General features: G+C 38.2%; 1 protein-coding gene across 1 annotated transcript; it reads right to left on the bottom strand.

Moving 5' to 3' along the window:
• Positions 1-1,532: 1,532 nt before the first annotated feature.
• LOC129756910 (EF-hand domain-containing family member C2-like) lies at positions 1,533-19,008 on the bottom strand. Its single transcript, XM_055753966.1, has 6 exons — positions 18,778-19,008; positions 18,165-18,706; positions 2,965-3,478; positions 2,573-2,902; positions 1,876-2,513; positions 1,533-1,814 (listed from the first exon to the last, which is right to left on the bottom strand). Exons 1-6 carry the CDS (start codon positions 18,826-18,828, stop codon positions 1,601-1,603), a joined length of 2,289 nt encoding a protein of 762 aa, XP_055609941.1. The 5' UTR covers positions 18,829-19,008; the 3' UTR covers positions 1,533-1,600.
• Positions 19,009-19,088: the final 80 nt, after the last annotated feature.

Raw genomic sequence — 19,088 nt, 5'->3', positions numbered from 1 at the left:
GCTCGCGAAAGCCAAAAGGGTAACTTTTACCACTTCGAAGATGAAACTCGAAATATTACCTGAATCGAGCTGGAAAAAAGGTACATTTCACCCAGAAAAAGGTGAATCCAAAAAAAGTAAATCTTACCTAGTAGTGAGGTGAAGTTGACCTGGATTGAACTAAACAAAACGGTACAATTCATCTCGAAAAAAGGTAACTATTTGCCGAACCCGTTAATGAGGTTAAGCTGTTTTGTCATTCAGGAACAAGTTTTGCTTTCGTTGCCAAAATGTTAAAAACGGTATGTATTTTCTTAGATTTCATTTTACACAGAGCTCCCAAGTGTGTTCCACGTAATTCCGGAACATCTCCCTGATATCATCGCGCAAAATTGAAATGTTGATCCTAAATCGAAAAATTTCGAGTCTCAATGCGGATCTCAAATCCAAACATAGCATCGAAATTTCAGATGCCGGATTGGAAACCTGTGTTAAAATCTGCATACCGAATCTGAATTCCAAATTCCATATCCAAATTCTGGAACGTTAATTCTGCCAAATATGAGTTAAAAACTTCAGTTCTGAATCTTCGTACAGAACATGAATTTTTATTCAATTTTGAAAGCTGTGTTTGGACTTGAGTTTTCCATCTGCAATTCAGAATGCTCATGAATCCTGATTCAGAATCTGCCCAGTTTCAAATATAGATTTCAGATTCAGATTTTAGATTCAAAATCGGATTTCATTTTTTTTTCAGCGATAGATTCAGATTCAGATTTCAGATTCCAGATTCCAGATTCAGATTTTTTATTCAAATTTTAGATTATAGATTTCGGCTTCGAATTGGAGATTAAATTTTTAAGAATTTAAATTTAGATTATTATAGATATTATAGATTAATATTTGTATTTCGAATTCAGGCTTTAGATTGCAGTTCCGGATTCATAATGTAGGTTAAAAAAATTCAGATTGGGATTTCATTCTTTTTTAGTTAAAGATTAAGGTTTTAGATTCTAATTTCTGATTCAAATCGCAGATTTCGATTCAAAATTCGGAATTCAGATTCTGATTTCAGGTTTAGATTTCAGATAAAGGATACAAATTCAGATTCTTATTTTAGATTACAGATTTCAAATTCAGATTTTTGATGAAGATTTCCTATTAAGATTCAGATTTCAGATCCGGATTTCAGATTTATTGGTTTTGATTCAGGGTTCAATTCAAGATTTCATATCTAGATTTCTGATTCTAGATACAGACTCTGATTTCAGAAATCAGATTCACATTTCAGATTTCAAATTTGAATTTAAGATTCGGGATCCTATTTCAATAATAATTTTGATTCTAACTTCAGATTCAGATTTCCAATTTTAAATTTAGATTTCAAAATCATTTCAGATTCAGTATCCTGATTTCAGATTACGACTTCCAGAAAAAGATTCAAAATTCCAGATGAATCAAATTGCTCCAGATTTGAATTTTCTTTTCTTCTTAAGGTTGGAGGTTAGAGAAAAGAAAAATTTCATTCTTTTTTTTGCAGTCATATACGTTCGTAATTTATTCTACACAAAAATGCAAAAGATATACAAATAAATAGAAAAAAGATCTGACCCAAACTATTCTACGATGTTTGTTTGGAAAGATTGCTCTCGAGATCAATACTAGACAGCAGATGGTCCCATTCCACCAGGTTGCCGGTCACTTTGTAGGGAGTAAAATAACAGACATCATGCTTAATGTTTAGAGGCTGCAACGGCTTACAGGGCACTGCCAGTGGGTTCAGGATGCACAGGAAGTCTTTGATCTCCACGTCACCACACTCGTTGTAATGGACACTACAAAACAATTATTAAGGATTATTTTGGATTAGTAAGATTATTTAGTTATTTAACGTACATCTGCAAAAGTGCATCGATCAAAGCGTTGTCCAGAGGAATCCGACAAGCCTTAATCGTGGTGATGATATTCTTGGCACTGGTATAACCATTGTTGCAGGGATCCAGATGGTAAATGTGCTCCTTAGTACGCTCGATGTTGTCCCAAAGTTGACGCGTCAACTCTCCATGGATAGCCGATCGAACCAATTCCCTATCGCAGAGGTCCGCCTTTTTGGATTCAGCCGAAAAGAAGCGACAGATCGTCACTATCTCTTGTTCTACTATTTGATCACCCAACAGCTCCTTTAACATGTCACGAACGTCCTCGTAGGTAACGGTGGCCACCGATCGATCATCGATTTTTTTGTGGACCACTTTGCCCATATTTTTGGCAACGTATTTCTTGTAGATCGGCTCCAAGGCCGAACGTATCTTCTGGACGATCCTAGAGACATTGGACAGTGGAAATTCCTCGCAATGACCTTCCATGAACTGTAGCGCAAATATATCGGCGGTGGTAATGTTGAACTTGTGGTCCTGTAGAATCACTGTTGCTCCAAGATAAAGGTCCGATGCTTGATAACATTTGGGACGACTGGGTGTAAAAATGTCTTGATTTGGTAGGAGCATCTTGCATCGCTTTATGAACTCGCCACCCTTAAAAATTTAATCATTAGAAGGTAACTTATAAAACTGTAACCTGAATCAAATCTCACCAGAAATCCTGAGTTCCTGATCATCAGCTCATAAACCGAAATCGTGTCATTACTGAGGTAGTAGGTAATTACGAAGAATCGATCGTTGTTCTCCTTGATATCGGAGATCATCCGGGCCCCGAAGCGTAGATTGCACCGGTCGTACACAATGAACTTGCGGAAGTCGATTTTCGGTGGTTTCGGTTCTACGGTTTTGCAGTTGCCTTCGGAATCCTCATGGGAACCGTAGCCATTGTAGGGTGGTAAAATTCGTTCACGTCGGTAGCCCACCATAGGGCCTGGCTTGGTCACACTGTAACCCAGAATTGGCGTAAAATCTTCAACGCCGAACTGTAACACAACAGAAGAGAATCAACCATTTGAACAATACCCAGAAATTCCAATCTACCTACCTTAGTCCTGTAGTAGTCTTGTGTAAAACTGTCACACCCAGTCAAGATCACCGTTCGGCCGTATACGTTGATACTTCTCCCAATAACCAGATCGCAGTCCTTGTAGCAATCGTCCTCATTTTTCCCAATAAACGCACAATCGTTTATATACCTTCCACCCTTCAAACCTCCACCCAACACATTCAACACCGTAATCGGAGTATTCTCCCCGAGCACAGGCAACCGTTCAAATTTCTTTGGCAGCCGACTTCGTTTCAGGAACATCCCGCTAGAATCGCGTCCCGAATTTTTCGGAAATTTTTCCTTGATCTCGATGGTATCGTCGCTGGTGTGGTACAGCACTTCCAGCTCATGCAAATCCCCGAACAAACTGTTCCGATCGTCCCAGAAGGCTTCGAACCGTAGCACCTTGCGATCGTTCTGGAGAAACTTGCCTAAAGTGTCCACCTTGTAGGCCGGACGCTTAGCTACCTTGGCCGCGTCCTGTTGCTTGCGGGCTTCGGTGTTGGGGTCACTGGAATCATGTGGAAAATGGTAGGATTATACAAATAATATATTCTAGTAAGGCTATGAGGAAATATACTGAAAAGTCCAGAGTTATATAACCGTATGTTTGTATTTTTCTTCCGCCAATGACACTTGGCCGAAAAGTAAGAACGCGGAGTAGAAAAAATGTGAAAAGCGAAAATCGACAAGTAGCAACTACTCGCAGCAAGAATCTGAAAAGAGGCAACGTCGCTAAAACTGTCCTTTCATAAGGAAAGCTCAGTAGGCCCCAAGATAGGTAGAGAAGAAGGTAAAACATTGCGCTTAACCTCAATCGACAGAGCCGTGTAAACGCAGGGTAAAAAATAGTTATGGAATTTCGAACGATATGTATGGGATTTGAAACAAAATTACAATTTATGGAAAATCGCGAGGTCTTATTGTTCAAATAAGTATACAGTCGCATTCTTTGAAATAACATGTAATGAAATTAGTAAAATTTATGTTCTAATGCTTTCAATATTCTGACTACGAGACAGTTTTTTTTTTGGAAATTTAGCAGAATTTCTGCAAAACATTCGAATTTCGGAAAGCATTTTCGCAAATATAGTTGTAAAAATATGCTAAAAAATGACTTGTTGCAACTTGTAATGAATGCTACTTTATTTTAGGTCCAACAACATTTTGAAACAATCAGTTATTAGGAATTTAGCAAAATGCAGTTTTTTTAACTCAATAAAAAATCCACGTAAAAATTATGTTTTTCAACCGCATAAGCGCTTAATGAATTGTAAATACATTGGTTAACATTTTTATATTTTTTGCAGAATTTTTAAATTAGTAGTTTTTCTAGAAAACCAATAGTTTAAAAAAATTCCATACATTTTTGTGGAATTTCTATAACTATTTTTTGGTTGGCCTACTAATACATATGCAAGCAACGGAGTAGCATACCTAAAGAATCTAGCTATCCTGAGTAGGCCCATGCGTTGTTACGTTTTTGTTCGTTTGAAGTGTGTGTAAAAGCACGCTCTCAAACCACTGAACTCGCTATACATGTTTCTCAGTTTCTCATGCATAGTTAGCTAGTGTAGAGCAAAGGCGTTACAATGGATCACTTTAACCCTCATCCGTATTCGAGTGTCAATTTGACAATAGTGCTAGGTTGAATGCTTGTAACTTTTTTTCAGAAGCTTCAAAAAACAAAAATTTCTTCGGGGATCCTAAATGTGTGATTGAAGTTACGCTTGATTTTCAAAGTGTCTTTGGTTATGGTCTACATAATAAGGTCAAGAAATATTTTTTTCAATGAAAGTGACACAAAAAGTTAAAAAAAAGGGGTCTGAAAACCCTACTTTTCTTTGATTGCTAGTAAAAACTGTTTGAAGCACTGATTCTCGCCGTTTGAAGCAAGCAAAGCAATATCCGTTTGAAAGAGAATTTAATTTACATTCTAATGAGATGCAACAATTTACGCTGGGAGATTTCGCAAAAATATGAAAATTATAAACGTCAAATCATTCCTGAATGTATAGAACCACAAGCAGAACGCATCCAGCAGAACGTGTTTGTTTGCTCTCCGAGTCCTACGGTGGTGATTTAGGCAGAAAGCCAAGCAAAATGCACGAAATAATGATGCGTGTTGTGCGTTTTTTGGTTGGAACTATTCTATTGATGCTCGTTTGCTAGTCACGACATAATGCCATATTTTCAAAGCAATTAGTGAACTCTAAATTTTTTTAAGGTTTTTTATTCAAAATGTACTTCTTGATGTCCGCAACAAACGAAGCGCAGACATTGCATCTGACCATCACCTCGTCCTTGGTGAAATACGACTGAGAGTTGCGCGTGTCCAACGGCGCGAGGAGAAAGTCGGGTGTCGATACGACGTCCGCCGGTTGGAGAATCCAGAGGTAAAAAGGGCATACGTGGAACACCTAGAATCCCGAGCCTCGGAGTTGCCGACAGACGGAACAGTCGAAGAACAGTGGTGTGGAGTCAAGAATGCCATTATCACGACGAGCCATGGTACTTTCGGTAAAGTTTGTGGAAGAAGAAGTGAATGGATGTCGGATGAAACCTGGAGGATGGTCGATGATCGGAGAAAGGCGAAAGTCGGAATTGAGCAGGCATGTACCGGGTCAGCCAAAGCAGCCGCCCGCTTACGATATGCGGAGCTGGAAAAGGCAGTTAAACGAGCTTGTAGACGAGACAAGAGAGCCTGGACAAACTCTCTAGCCGAAGAGGGAGAAAGAGCCGCCGCCAATGAAGATATCCGATTACTTTATGACATCTCTCGCCGCCTCAGTGGTGCAAGGACTAATGCAAGAATGCCGCTAAAAGACCGAGCAGGTCAATTATTGACCGATCGAACAGATCAGCTCAAACGATGGACTGAGCACTTCGAACAAATCTTCCGAGTCACGAATAGCGATGGCCAACAGAATCCGCAGCTCGAAGCTCCAACAGTAAGTCGCATAAATGGCGTCAACTCGGCAACGCCTTTGTTGGCTGAAATAGAAGCGACAATCAAAAACATGAAATCCAACAAAGCCACTGGGATCGATTGCATCCCTGCTGAAATGCTGAAAGCTGACCCTGCCCTGTCAGCACAAATGTTGCACCGTCTTTGCGCTGACATCTGGGATACTGCAACATTCCCGGTCGACTGGATGCAGGGTATCCTCGTAAAGGTCCCGAAGAAAGGAGACCTGACAGAGTGCGGTAACTGGCGAGGCATAACATTGATCTGTACAACCCTCAAAGTACTCTGCAAAGTGATCCTGAACAGGATCTAGGAGAAAATCGACGCTACACTCCGACGGCAACAAGCTGGATTCCGATCCGGACGATCATGTGTGGACCACATCACAACGCTACGAATAATACTGGAACAAATCAACGAATTCCAGGACTCTCTTCTGCAGGTGTTCGTTGATTTCGAAAAAGCATTTGACCGACTTAACCATGAAAACATCTGGGCGGCTCTAAGGCGAAGAGGAGTCCTAGAGGAGAACTAGTCCATCTCATCGAAGCACAGTACGAGGCATTTTCGTGCAAGGTCTTGCACGAAGGTGTCTTGTCCGATCCAATCCCGGTAACTGCTGGAGTGAGACAAGGATGTATCTTATCACCGCTACTGTTTCTAATCGTAATGGATGAGATTCTGACTGGATCGATTGACTGTGCACCGAACCGAGGATTGCCGTAGAATTATTCAACAATGGAGCAACTGAACGACCTTGACCTGGCTGACGATATTGTTTTGCTCGCCCAAACACAACCGGACATGCAGAGCAAACTCGACGACCTCACCGAAAGTTCCAAGGAAGCAGGTCTCAAAGTCAATGTCGGAAAGACCAAGTCGATGGAGATCAACACAGGAAATCCCTCCAGTTTCATGGTAGCTGGGCAACAAGTTGAGAAAGTGGAGTGCTTCCAGTATCTTGGAAGCCAGATAACGCCTGATGGTGGTACCAGGAAAGACCCGGATCAGAAAGGCCCGCTTCGCATTTGCAAGTCTCCGAAACATCTGGCGGTCACGCCAGATCTCTCTACGAACAAAAATCCGAATCTTCAACTCAAACGTCAAATCCGTATTGCTGTACGGGTGCGAAACTTGGTGCACATATGCGGTGACGACGCGAAAACTGCAAGTATTTGTAAACCGTATTTGTAAATCGAGTTCCGGGAACGTAAATGGAGATGGATTGGGCACACGCTGCGAAGAGATGAAAACGAGATGTGCAGAGAGGCTCTAGGTTGGAATCCAGAAGGTCATCGAAGAAGAGGCAGACCCAGAAACTAGTGGCGGCGAAGCCTAGCCGCTGAAATCCGAACTGTCGACGAGGATCTTGACTGGGACCAGGTGAAGACGCTGGCTCCGGATCGTCAATAGTGGAGGTCTTTTACCACGGCCCTATGCACCGGAGGATCGGCGCGGGATCATTAAGTAAAGTAAGTAAGTACTTATCTTTTGAGTTTAAATGATCTCATGGAGTCCAAAAAGATATGTTTTTCCTCTGCACGGATCGTGATCATTGGTTATCACGAAAATATTAATATGTGTCCAATAACTAATGTTTATCTAGTAATCTGCCCCTACTTTCATAACAGTCTCATATGCAAAAACAAGCAAGCGAGAAAATCAGCTTTTTCTGTTTTATAATATATTAATAATTGTGATCACAACTTTGAGCATAAACGAAAATCGTTTGATGGAATCTATTGTAGGTTGTCATAATAAATCGTAAGATCTGAAATTTTCGAAATTGGGCCATTGATAAGGTCGGGAGCACCATTTTATTAGTTATGGGACTGTTATGCGAGCATATTTGAGACCTTTTTCAAATCTACTCGCATAACAGTCCCATACAGAATACGTTTGCTCACCAAGCTACTTTCTAAGACATAAATCTGATCTTTTTGAACTTCTAAATGCAGTTTTCAGAAGAAAAAAAACATACTTTTGGAAACAATATCGTGAATAAATCCTTTTACGATTTTTGATTGCATCTGATAATTTTTTGCTCAGGAAGACATTCCTTCCTTCTTACTGGACTGCTTTTGAAAGCTAGTGTGCATAATTCGACATCAAGTGAGTTGAATCTTTTTTAAATTATTCAAAGCTATAAGATCTAAGACTATTTCGTCGAAAGAAACATTGAAAAGTAACTAAATTCGTGGTATTTCACATATGGGACTGTTAAGCGGGTATATTTCATATGGGACAGCCACAAGTTGATTTTTTTTTTTGAAATTTCTAGAACAAAACCTCTTTTTTTATTGTTATACTAGCTGACCCGGTGTGCTTTGCTACACCTTCCAAAATTTATTGAAATTTTAGGTTTCTATCTAGTAATTAAACTTTTAATTGTTGCGCAAAAAATTTCAAATTTAATTTAAAAATCATCTAAATGTTTCTTTGAAATAAAATTGCAACTTTTTTTTTATTTTAAAAACTCTTTAAAATTAAAAAAAAAATGAATCCGTGTTTTAATCCTTTTTATGACTCTGGATCTCTTTGCTTCATTAGTTTATCACCTATACCTAAATATTTTGTATATACATATGTATATGGAATCTTTGCTTTCAATTTAAAATATGGAGTGGGTCTCAAACTATCATAGAACATTTTATCTTTCAAAATAACGTCAAGAGCCATTTATTTTACCTAAACTTTCTCCAAATAATATACAAATTGAGAGAGTGACCCCCTTGCCCATTCCTATATCGGTAATGGAAGGAAGGAGGGTCTCATAACATCAGAAAAACGCTTCTTGTATACAAATACGATCTCATGTCATATATGGCTTTTTTCTATATAAGTTCTCGAGATATTCAAAAGATGGGGTTTAAGGGTGCTTAATCAGAATAGCTCACGGCACCCTTTCAAATGAACGAACTTCAAATCTAATCAAAAGATGGGTGACCCTCTCTCCACTTTATATCACCCCTGAGGCAGGATGAGGGAGTCTCAGACCATCGAAGAAACATTTCCCGTACACAAATATGCTCCGATACAAATTTGATTCCATTTTTTCGATTATTTATCAAAATATTTAAAAAAAAGTGTATGAGTGACCCTCTTCCCACTTTTTATCGTTCCACTGAATGAAGGGAAGGATTACTAAACCACCGGAAAAACGCATTTCTTGTGCTCGGATACTTTCTCATTCGAAAATTGGTTTCGTTTGCTTTATTAGTTGTCGAGTGATGCTTTGAAATTTGTGTCGAAACCCCTTTTCCTACCTATCCCCTACCTGGAAGGAGGGGATCAAGATCAAACATACCGTGTATTCAAATACACTCCCACACAGTATGATTGTTCCCATGTCATATTTCATTCTATTTATTAGATAAGTTCTTGGTTTATGCAAAATAATCGTATGTGAGCTCCCGTCTTCCCTAACTGAATCCCCAATTGAAGGAGAAAGAAGTTTGAAAAAAGCAAATAACCATTGAACGTATCCAAATGCTTTACTATGCCAAAATAATTTCCATTTGCTCTATAAGTTCTCGAATTATGCGAAAAAAGGATAAAGGATCTCTCCTTCCTATCACCCCACTGGAAGGATGCAGTAGTACCAAATATTCACAAAAACATTCCTTGTGCTCAAATATCCTCCCAAGCTAAATTTCGTTCCATTGGCTGGGTACGTTCCTGAGTGATGTAAAAAATTGTAAGGAAGCACCCTCATCTCTTAAGATTTTCCGTCTGGAAGAACGGAGGATTCTCAAGGATCATAGAAACATTTATGGTATGGTATGGAGTTTAAATGATTTGAAAAATCGAATTAAAATGTCTTTTTATAAAACAAAATATATAAAAAATAACTGCAACTCTTTATCAATTAATTAAATGTTATAAACGTTTTTTCTATAAGTAAAGTAGGTAATTTTCATATAAAACGTGTATTTCAATCATTCAAATCTCTACTATTTCCACCGATTTCCTTGCTAATTTCAAATGGAAATGGTTCCGCTTATCATAAAAAATAATCACAAAAAAGGGGGTGGTGCGAAAAGTTGCACTTTTCGATGGACGAGCCTTCAAAAATTGCCAATAATATACACAAAATGCTTTCTATAGGGCTTCTGCAACTTCTAAACCCATCATAATATATGAGGCAATTATAGATCGTGGCTTGTTACAACTTTTTTTCAAAGACAGTGAACCATTTTATCCAATCTACAACGCGTCAGATTCAAAAAAACTGTTTTTAAAGAGATTTTTTTACTTTGACTATAACTCATGAGGGTGATGTGATAGGACTTTGACATATTCAACAAACTTATGTATTTTGATCAGATAAACAACTTTGTCGAAGACACCAAAGCCTTAATTTGAAGAACAAAAAAGTTAGCATTTTTATCTCGCTATCGGTGGACCCCTCGGCAAAAAATTTTGATATTGGAATATGCTCCATGTAAAACTGAACAATGTTGCTGAAGACATAAAATGTCTATCTCTTAATCCCTGGGCTCTATTAATTTCGTACAGCTAGATTGATGTTCTGCACCACTGTGCAATGGAAGGAGGCAGGGGTCTGAAATAATCATAGAACCATTTCTCGTATTTCACTCCCCTTCCATGCCAAATTTGGTTCCATTAGCTTTATAATTTCTCCTGTCACTTAAAAAATTGCAAGGTAGGCCCCCACCCAATAGGGCCCTACCCAATTCTATACCAAATATTCTATTCTATTCTATTCTATTCTATTCTATTCTATTCTATTCTATTCTATAGGAAATATTCTTAGAAACATTCCTTGTACTGAAATTAACTCCCATGCAAAATTTGGTTCCATTTGCATGATCAGTTCTCGAGTTATGGATTCTTATTACATTTATTTGTATGACCCCCCTCACCCCTTCAAGGGATAGGGAGGGGTCTCAAACCATGATAGAACCCTTCCCCGGCCTCCAGTACCTTCACCTGTCAAGTTTCAAGAAAATTGGTTCAGTAGTTTCCGAGTCTATAGGGAACAGAAAGACAGACAGACAGACAGACAGACAGACAGACAGACAGACAGAAATTCATTTTTATATATATACTAGCTGACCCGGTGTGCTTTGCTACACCTTTCAAAATCAAATGATATTTTCAAAAATTATTCAAATTTTTATTGTTTTATTGGCATTACATACTTTAAATCAAATTATTACAACCGCTACAAAATGAAGGCTGCAGCTGGAGTTTCGAATTGCAACACAAAGATAACTTAAACGAACATTCTGAATCTTGCTCTATAAATTTGTGTTAAAGATCGGATAATTTGAAGCTGTCTGGACGGTCTCATATTATATTATTATTGTTTATTGTTTATAAAAAAAGACCATCTGACGTAAGTGTCTTAATGGTTTACTTAAATCTAGGTCTATCTAAACTTACATTTTGAGATTTCTAGCTGTTTCTTAACTGGTCACTTATGTTAGATTCGATCAAGCGTTTAAATGTTGCAGTTGAGACATTAAAGTCAAAGAGAGCATAATGGCGTAAGAAGCTAATTTTTGCGGAACGTAAGGGGTCGTTGCTGCCATAGCGTGTATTTCTCGATTCCAGTGAAAGCCAGTCACGGTTTCGCAGAGCTCTTTCTGGGGCATAAATGTTACAGCGGGAGAGTATCCAAGTATTTCGTTTCTGAGAATTTTCGCTACAAATAGTGATTGACCGATGGAATGGCGATCCGACAGCGTGTGAAGGCCAAGCAAAGCGCAACGTTGTGCATAAGGTGGCAGGTTTCGAGGATTATCCCACGGTAGATCACGCAGAGCATAACGAACGAATTTCCGTTGAACCGCTTCAAAACGCGCTACCCATGTAGCTTCAAATGGCCACCACACAAGATTTGCAGATTCTATTATTGAACGGACCAGGCAGCAATACAGAGTTCGTAGGCAAATAGGATCTGTAAATTCTTTACTCAGACGTATGACAAATCCCAACATTCGGTTAGCCTTTTCAAGTGTAGCACAGTAGTGACGCTTAAATGTCATATGACTATCCAAAACAACGCCAAGGTCCTTTATTTGATCAACACGATGTAGGAATTCGCCCTGGATATTGTAGTTGTACAAAAATGGAAGTTTCTTGCGTCCAAATGTTATGATACAGCACTTAGAGACGCTTAAGGCCAGTAAGTTAACAGCACACCAATTTACAACCGTATCGAGGAATCGCTGTAATATCTGACAATCTGCCAAGCTGTTAATGACCAAAAAAAATTCTCTCAAATGAATCGTAAGCAAACAATCTAACTTATAAAATATGGTTGTTTTTTTTTTATATGTTCTGGATTTATTCTGAAAAACTGATAAGAGAGCCCCTCCCCTGTCCTTACCTTCACCCCCTGCTGAATGGAGGTCATGATTTTTAATAGTCATACCTAATTTTTTCGTTCCCAAAAATCCCCTTATATATAATATAGTTCCATTCGTTGATAAGTTTTTAAGCTTTACAACAAAATTTATATGGAGCCTCCTCCTTTCTTCCCCTATCTACACTGTAAAGCGTAAGGATCTATAACAATTTTAGAAAGATATCTCGTAACCAAGTACCTTTCCATGCCATATTTGTTTCCATTTGTTGGCTTCGATAGCATAAATTGAGAACTTATGCTAACACTATTGTATTGGGCTCACCTTCCTCCTCCTATGTACCTACTCACTGAAAGGAGGATGGTGTGTCAAATAATCATAGAATCATACCAAAATGATTTTCCATGTTAAGTTTTTTTCCATTTCTCGGATTTTGTAAAAAAAAAGTTAAATGGAAGCCTCCTCTTCCCTTCCTATATTCCCAATTCTATCATCCTACTGCAAGAAAGGAATTGTTTTACAAAGAAAAAGTATTTTTCGTACTCAAATACCTTTTGAAGCCAAATTTGGTTTCATTTGCTCGATAAATTCTCGAGTTATGCAAAAAAATATTATGTGGAAGCTCCCCTTTCCCTCTTAATATCTTTCCTCTGAAAAAGGTGGGGCTTCAATTTATGATAGAAACATTTCTCGAATCCAAATACCCTCACATGCCAAGTATGGTTCAATTTGCCCGATCAGCTCTCCAGTTATACTGAAAATTGTAAGGGAGACCTTTTCTCCCCCTTTTCATCCACCTCTTTGAAGGAGTGAGGGATACCAAATATTCATAGAAGCATTTCTCGTACCCAAATATCGTTCCATGCCAAATTTGGTTCCATTTGCTGTTGCAATTTTTGAGTTATGCAGTAAAAACTGTATGAAACTCTCCTCCCTCTATCCTTTCTCTCCACTGGAAGAAGGAAGTGTTCTCAAACAATCATTAGAACATGTCACGTTCCCAAATATCCGCCCATGCCAAATTTGGTTCCATTCGCTTAATTAGTTTTTGAGTTGTGTAAAAAATTATAAAAGGGGCCCCTCCCCCCTTTATTTCTCCCTACTGGAAAGAGGGATGGGTCTCATATAATCATAGGAATATTTCTCGTTCCAAACACCCTCTCATGCCAAATTTGGTTCCATTTACTTCAATAGTTTTTGAGTTATGTAACAAAATATGAAAGAGACCCCCTCCCCCTTTCTACAAAAAAGGGGGAGGGGTCACAAATAATCATTGAAATATTTTTCGTATCCCAATACCTTCCCGTGCCAAATTTGGTTCCAATATCTTGATTTGTTTTTGAGTTATATGAAAAATTGTAAGGTAGCCCCCTCCCCCCTCCCTATCACCACACTGAGAGAAGGGAGGGGTACCTTATATTCATAGGAATATTCTTGGTACCCAAATACCACCCCATGCCAATTTTGATACCATTTGCTTGATGGGTGATCGGGTTATGCAAAAAATTGTCTTTTGTTTGGGAGGCCCCTCCCTCCCTTATTGAGAGAGGGAGGGTACTCAAACCATAATAGGAACCTTTCCCGGCCTCCAATACTCCCACCTGCCAAGTCTCACGCAAATCGGTTCAGTAGTTTCCGAGTCTATAGGGAACAGACAGACAGACAGACAGACAGACAGACAGAAATTCATTTTTATATATATAGACTAGCTGACCCGGTACGTGCGTTGCTTTTTCATCTAACCTGATAGTTCGTCATTTTGAACATAGGGCTTCAATATCTATAAATCTATCTATATATATAAAAATGAATTTCTGTCTGTCTGTCTGTCTGTCTGTCTGTCTGTCTTTCTGTCTGTTCCCTATAGACTCGGAAACTACTAAACCGATTTACGTGAAACTTGGCAGGTGGGGGTAATGGAGGCCGGGGAAGGTTCCTATTCTGGTTTGGGACCCCTCCCCCTAACAGGAAGGGGGGGAGGGGCTTCCCAAATAAAAGACAATTTTTTGCATAACTCGAGAACCCATCAAGCAAATGGTATCAAATTTGGCATGAGGTGGTATTTGGGAACGGGGAATATTTCAATGAATATAAAGTACCCTTCCCTCCTCTCAGTGGGGTGATAGGAATTGGGGAGGGGGGCTACCTTACAATTTTTCATATAACTCGAAAACTAATCAAGATATTGGAACCAAATTTGGCATGGGAAGGTATTTTGATATGAAAAATATTTCAATGATTATTTGAGGCCCCTCCCTCTCTGCAGTTGAAAGGGGGAGGGACCTCTTTCATATTTTTTTACATAACTCAAAAACTAATAAAGCAAATGGAACCAAATTTGGCATGGGAAGGTATTTGGATACGAATAATATTTCAATAATTATTTGAGACCCCTCCCTCTTTCCAGTTGGGAGATAAAGGAGGGAGGGGCCCTCTTTTTAATTTTCTACATAACTCAAAAACTAATCAAGCAAACGGAACCAAATTTGGCATGGGCGGATGTTCGGGAGCGCGACATGTTCTAATGATTGTTTGTGACCCCAGCGGGGAGAAAAAAAAGAGGGAGGGAAGTTTCATAAAATTTTTATTGCATAACACAAGAACTATAACAACAAACGGAACCAAATTTGGCATGGAATGATATTTGGGTACGAGAAATGCTTCTATGAATATTTCGTATCCCTCACACGCACACCTTCAAAAAGGTGGATGAAAAGGGGGAGAAGAGGTCTCCCTTACAATTTTCAGTATAACTGGAGAGCTGATCGAGCAAATTGAACCATATTTGGCATGTGAGGGTATTTGGATACGAGAAATGTTTCTATTATAAATTGAAGCCACCTTTTTTCAATGGAAAGATGAAAAGGGGGAAAAGGGGGCTTCCATACAATTTTTTTGCATAACTCGAGAATTAATAGAGCAAATGAAATAAAATTTGGTATCAAAAAGTATTTGAGAACAAAAAATACTTTTATGAATATTATGTTCTTACCCCTCCGTTCAATGGGGAGAACGGAAGGGGTATGGTACTTCCTTTCAAGTTTATGCATAACTCAAGAATTTACAACGCAAATAAATCCAAATTTGGCATGGGATAATATTTTAATACGAGAATTTTTTTTACGTCAAACAATTCCTTTCTTGCAGTGGGATGATAGAATTGGGAATAAAGGAAGGGAAGAGGAGAGAAATGGACAAAACTTAACATGGAAAATCATTTTGATATGATTCTATGATTATCTGACACACCATGCTCTATTCTGTGAGTAGGTACATGGAAGGAGGGAGGTTAGCCCAATACAGTTTTGTTAGCATTAGTTCTCAATTTATGCTAACGAAGCCAACAAATGGAAACAAATATGGCATGGAAAGGTTATTGGTTACGAGATATGTTTCTACGTTTGTTATAGACCCTTTCGCTTTACAGTGTAGAGAGGAGAAAAAAGGAGAGGGTTCCATATAAATTTTGTTGTAAAGCTTAAAAACTTATCAACCAATTTAACAATATTTGATACAAAAAGATTTTTGGGAATGAATAAAATGGGTATGATTATTAAAGATCACCCCCCATTCAGCAGAGGGGGAGGGAAGGACAGGGGGGGGGGCTCTCTTATCAGTTTTCTAGCATAAATCCAGAATATGTCAAGCAAAAACAACCATATTTTATCAGTTGGATTATTTGCGTAAGATTTATTTGAGACCCTTCTTTTTTAGGGCGAAGCTTAAAGAAACAGATTAAAATTATCAGATCTTTAACACAAATTTATCGATCAAGATTCAGAATAAAAGTTTACGTTAGTTTTGGATTGCCATCCGAAACTCCAGCTGCAGCTCTCATTTTATAGCGGTTGCTTATGAATTATGTTATAATTTGATTTAAAATAATGCCAACAAAACAGTAAAAATTTGAGTAAATTCTGAAAATATCATTTGATTTTGAAAGGTGTTGCAAAGCACACCGGGTCAGCTAGTCACCTAATAAATGAACTCTATCCATAACGCCAGCGCTTGCCGTAATCTCAACCATCTGTAAAGCGCAATCTTTTCTAGTTTTTTGTGAGCTGTCGACTGTGACATTTATGAATTTGGGAATCAGATTACTATCATGATAGTTAGAATTTTATTATATACCCACAAGTAATCTTTTGTTTCTAAGGTAATGCTAGTGTAATGTAGCTTTTGCATTTTGTATCTTGAGAAGCAAATTGAAGCGATTCAGGTTATACATTTCGGATCATGTTGGGCAAATGTTTGGCAGCTGATTATAATTTGAAAAAAATGAACTATAAGTTGTTGAGACATTGAAACAAGTTAAGTTTTTTACTATTGGAATTATCTAAGCGAACGAACATGCTTTTGTTAATAAATGTTCTTAGGTGAATCAAGAACTAAGTAAAACTAAAAACTTATTTGAGAAAACTCAACTTGATTTCGAAGCACTAAAACTCCTAAAATAATCCGAACTACATAAAGCGTGTTAAAATAAATGACTCCTATCCCAAATCAATTTCATTAACTAGCAGCAAAACACTGTAAGATTCCACTATTTTTTATAATTGGATTTTTAGTTTTATCACCGCGATTGTTTATACTCCCAAGTTATCGACGCTTATCGGTGAGTTTAAAAAAAAAATCAAAACAAAACACCAGTTGTCCATACGTTCTGAGCCACTATGGTGTAAAAAAGGACTCAAAATATTAATCTAAAAACTAGATAATAGCGCCTTGAAGTATGCATTGACTCTAGGCTAATGGACCAACTTTTAGAATTCTTTTTGTCTGATACTTACAAACTGTGAAATGAGAACTAATATGGCAAAAAATATTCAACGGACCTTTTATCTTTGGATTGTGTTAGATTTTTGCCTAAGGTCAGCGCACCCTGAATTAAGAATCAAGTTTGTCTGTGGATCAAGTATCCCTTACCTTTTAAAAGATTACATTTTTTTTGTCTCACGAAAATGGTTCTTGTTCATCTGCGGGTTCATGTTTTTCTTCTAACTTTTGGAACATATAAAATAGAAATTACACGCTGTCAAAAAATGCAAAAGACAGCGAGCTGATAATTTTTCTAAAATGATATGATGAAAATAAGAAAAGGGGATCAAGTATCCCCATTATCCCCTATAGTTTTGGCATTTAATGATGAATAGAACTTTGAATCAAGTGCCAAAAAGTGGTATGTTCCTGTAAAAATGAACGTTGAACATGAACACATATTTCCGTACATAGTTAGCAAAGTGATGCCAAATTCGGCTTTTTTTGAGACCTAAACGATCTTTTGTTCACAAGAGCATATTGATGTCCAAATCGGACATCAAATCATAGCCAAATTTGGCATCATTGTACTTTCAAATCATTTAGATATCATATGTGAACTTTTCTCAATTTTTTTTTGGAGTGCTACCTTGAGTCAACCAAAATGATAAAAAATTTGGCTCTCAATGCTTTAAAGCAAAATTAAGCATTATTTTGTTATAAGTTTTCTCGGGAAGCCTAATTTGCTTCTCTACACACATGACACGAATTCAAAACAAGTCCGAACCAGAACCAAAAAAAAAAGATTTTATGAAAAAAAAATCTATTGGAACAAACTCCTTTCGATTTGAAACAATGTATTATAAGTTTGATTCCAAGTTTTCGAAACAAAGTATTATTTCTTTGAAGTATTTATTCTTTGAAAGGAAAATTCTTTGGTCACAAAAATTTTTTACTGCTTGTATGTAATTGAGATTAATATTTAAGGAAACCTTGAAGACGCAGATTTAACTTGATTACTATTTTTTTTGGGATTTTAAACCGGTTGGTTTATTCATCCTCAATGAACTTAATTACTAGATCAAGGAATAAAAATAAAAATTTAAGCTTGTTATCAACAAAATAAATCAACTTACGTTGGTGGTTCCACCGATTCCGGCACTGAGACGCCCAGTTTGTAAAGGAAACTACGCGTAAACTCGTCGCATCCGGTTACGGTGTACACGCGATCGAACAGCTGCACCGTGTGATTGATATTTAGATCCAACAGCGAGGTAAACTCCCCATCGTAAGGAGGTGGACGAGGTATCCGTTGCCGAGTAACGAGACAACCTTGAGGGATGCCGGAATTCATGGTTCTTGGCTCGCTCACTTGCATGGTATCGTCTTCGAGATAGTAAAGAATTTTTACTTTCCGCACCTGATAGGGGATCCGGTCAACCTCGGATAGGGTTTCCTGGAAGTACGCATGGAAGCAAAGGACCTTCTTGTCGTAGGTCAACCAGGAGGGAAGCAATGGACCTGAGCGAGGTGGATAAAGTGAAGGCAAACAGTACTCGGGACCTTCCGCTGGAGTAAGCGGTGTTGCTCCGATGCCTGGCCGTTTTTTATCGGCCAGCATACAGATTCGATTCCATTGATCGAAATGGTGGGATTTGTGGTATCGCGTTCGTCCCAACTGTAAGTGAATCAATGTTGTTGTTTTCATAGAACATAACAGCATGTCAACCTAACACATTTTGCATTTACCTCAGGAAACGAGTTACCCGGCAGTAACGGAAGTCCAGAGCAGCGAAGCATGGTGGCCGTTTGATGTTTCGTCACAAATTCACCGACAACTTCTTGTTATTATAGCTATATGAAGATATTTTTAATCCCCCACAATCCGTTGGATGCCCGGCAGCAAAATTGCAAAACTAATCTATACGCTATATCAACCAAACAACGGGAAGCCGTCTCCTTGGAAACCGATGGCTGGCATAGAAGTTTCCGGATTCCTATGCGACCGAACGGCGTTTGCGTCAAATTTTAACCTCAACCGATTAGGATTTCCAAGGCAA

The sequence above is a fragment of the Uranotaenia lowii genome, chromosome 3 (assembly GCF_029784155.1).
Source record: "Uranotaenia lowii strain MFRU-FL chromosome 3, ASM2978415v1, whole genome shotgun sequence".
NCBI classification, from domain to species: Eukaryota; Metazoa; Arthropoda; class Insecta; order Diptera; family Culicidae; genus Uranotaenia; species Uranotaenia lowii.
This window is presented reverse-complemented; position numbering and strand designations above follow the sequence as displayed.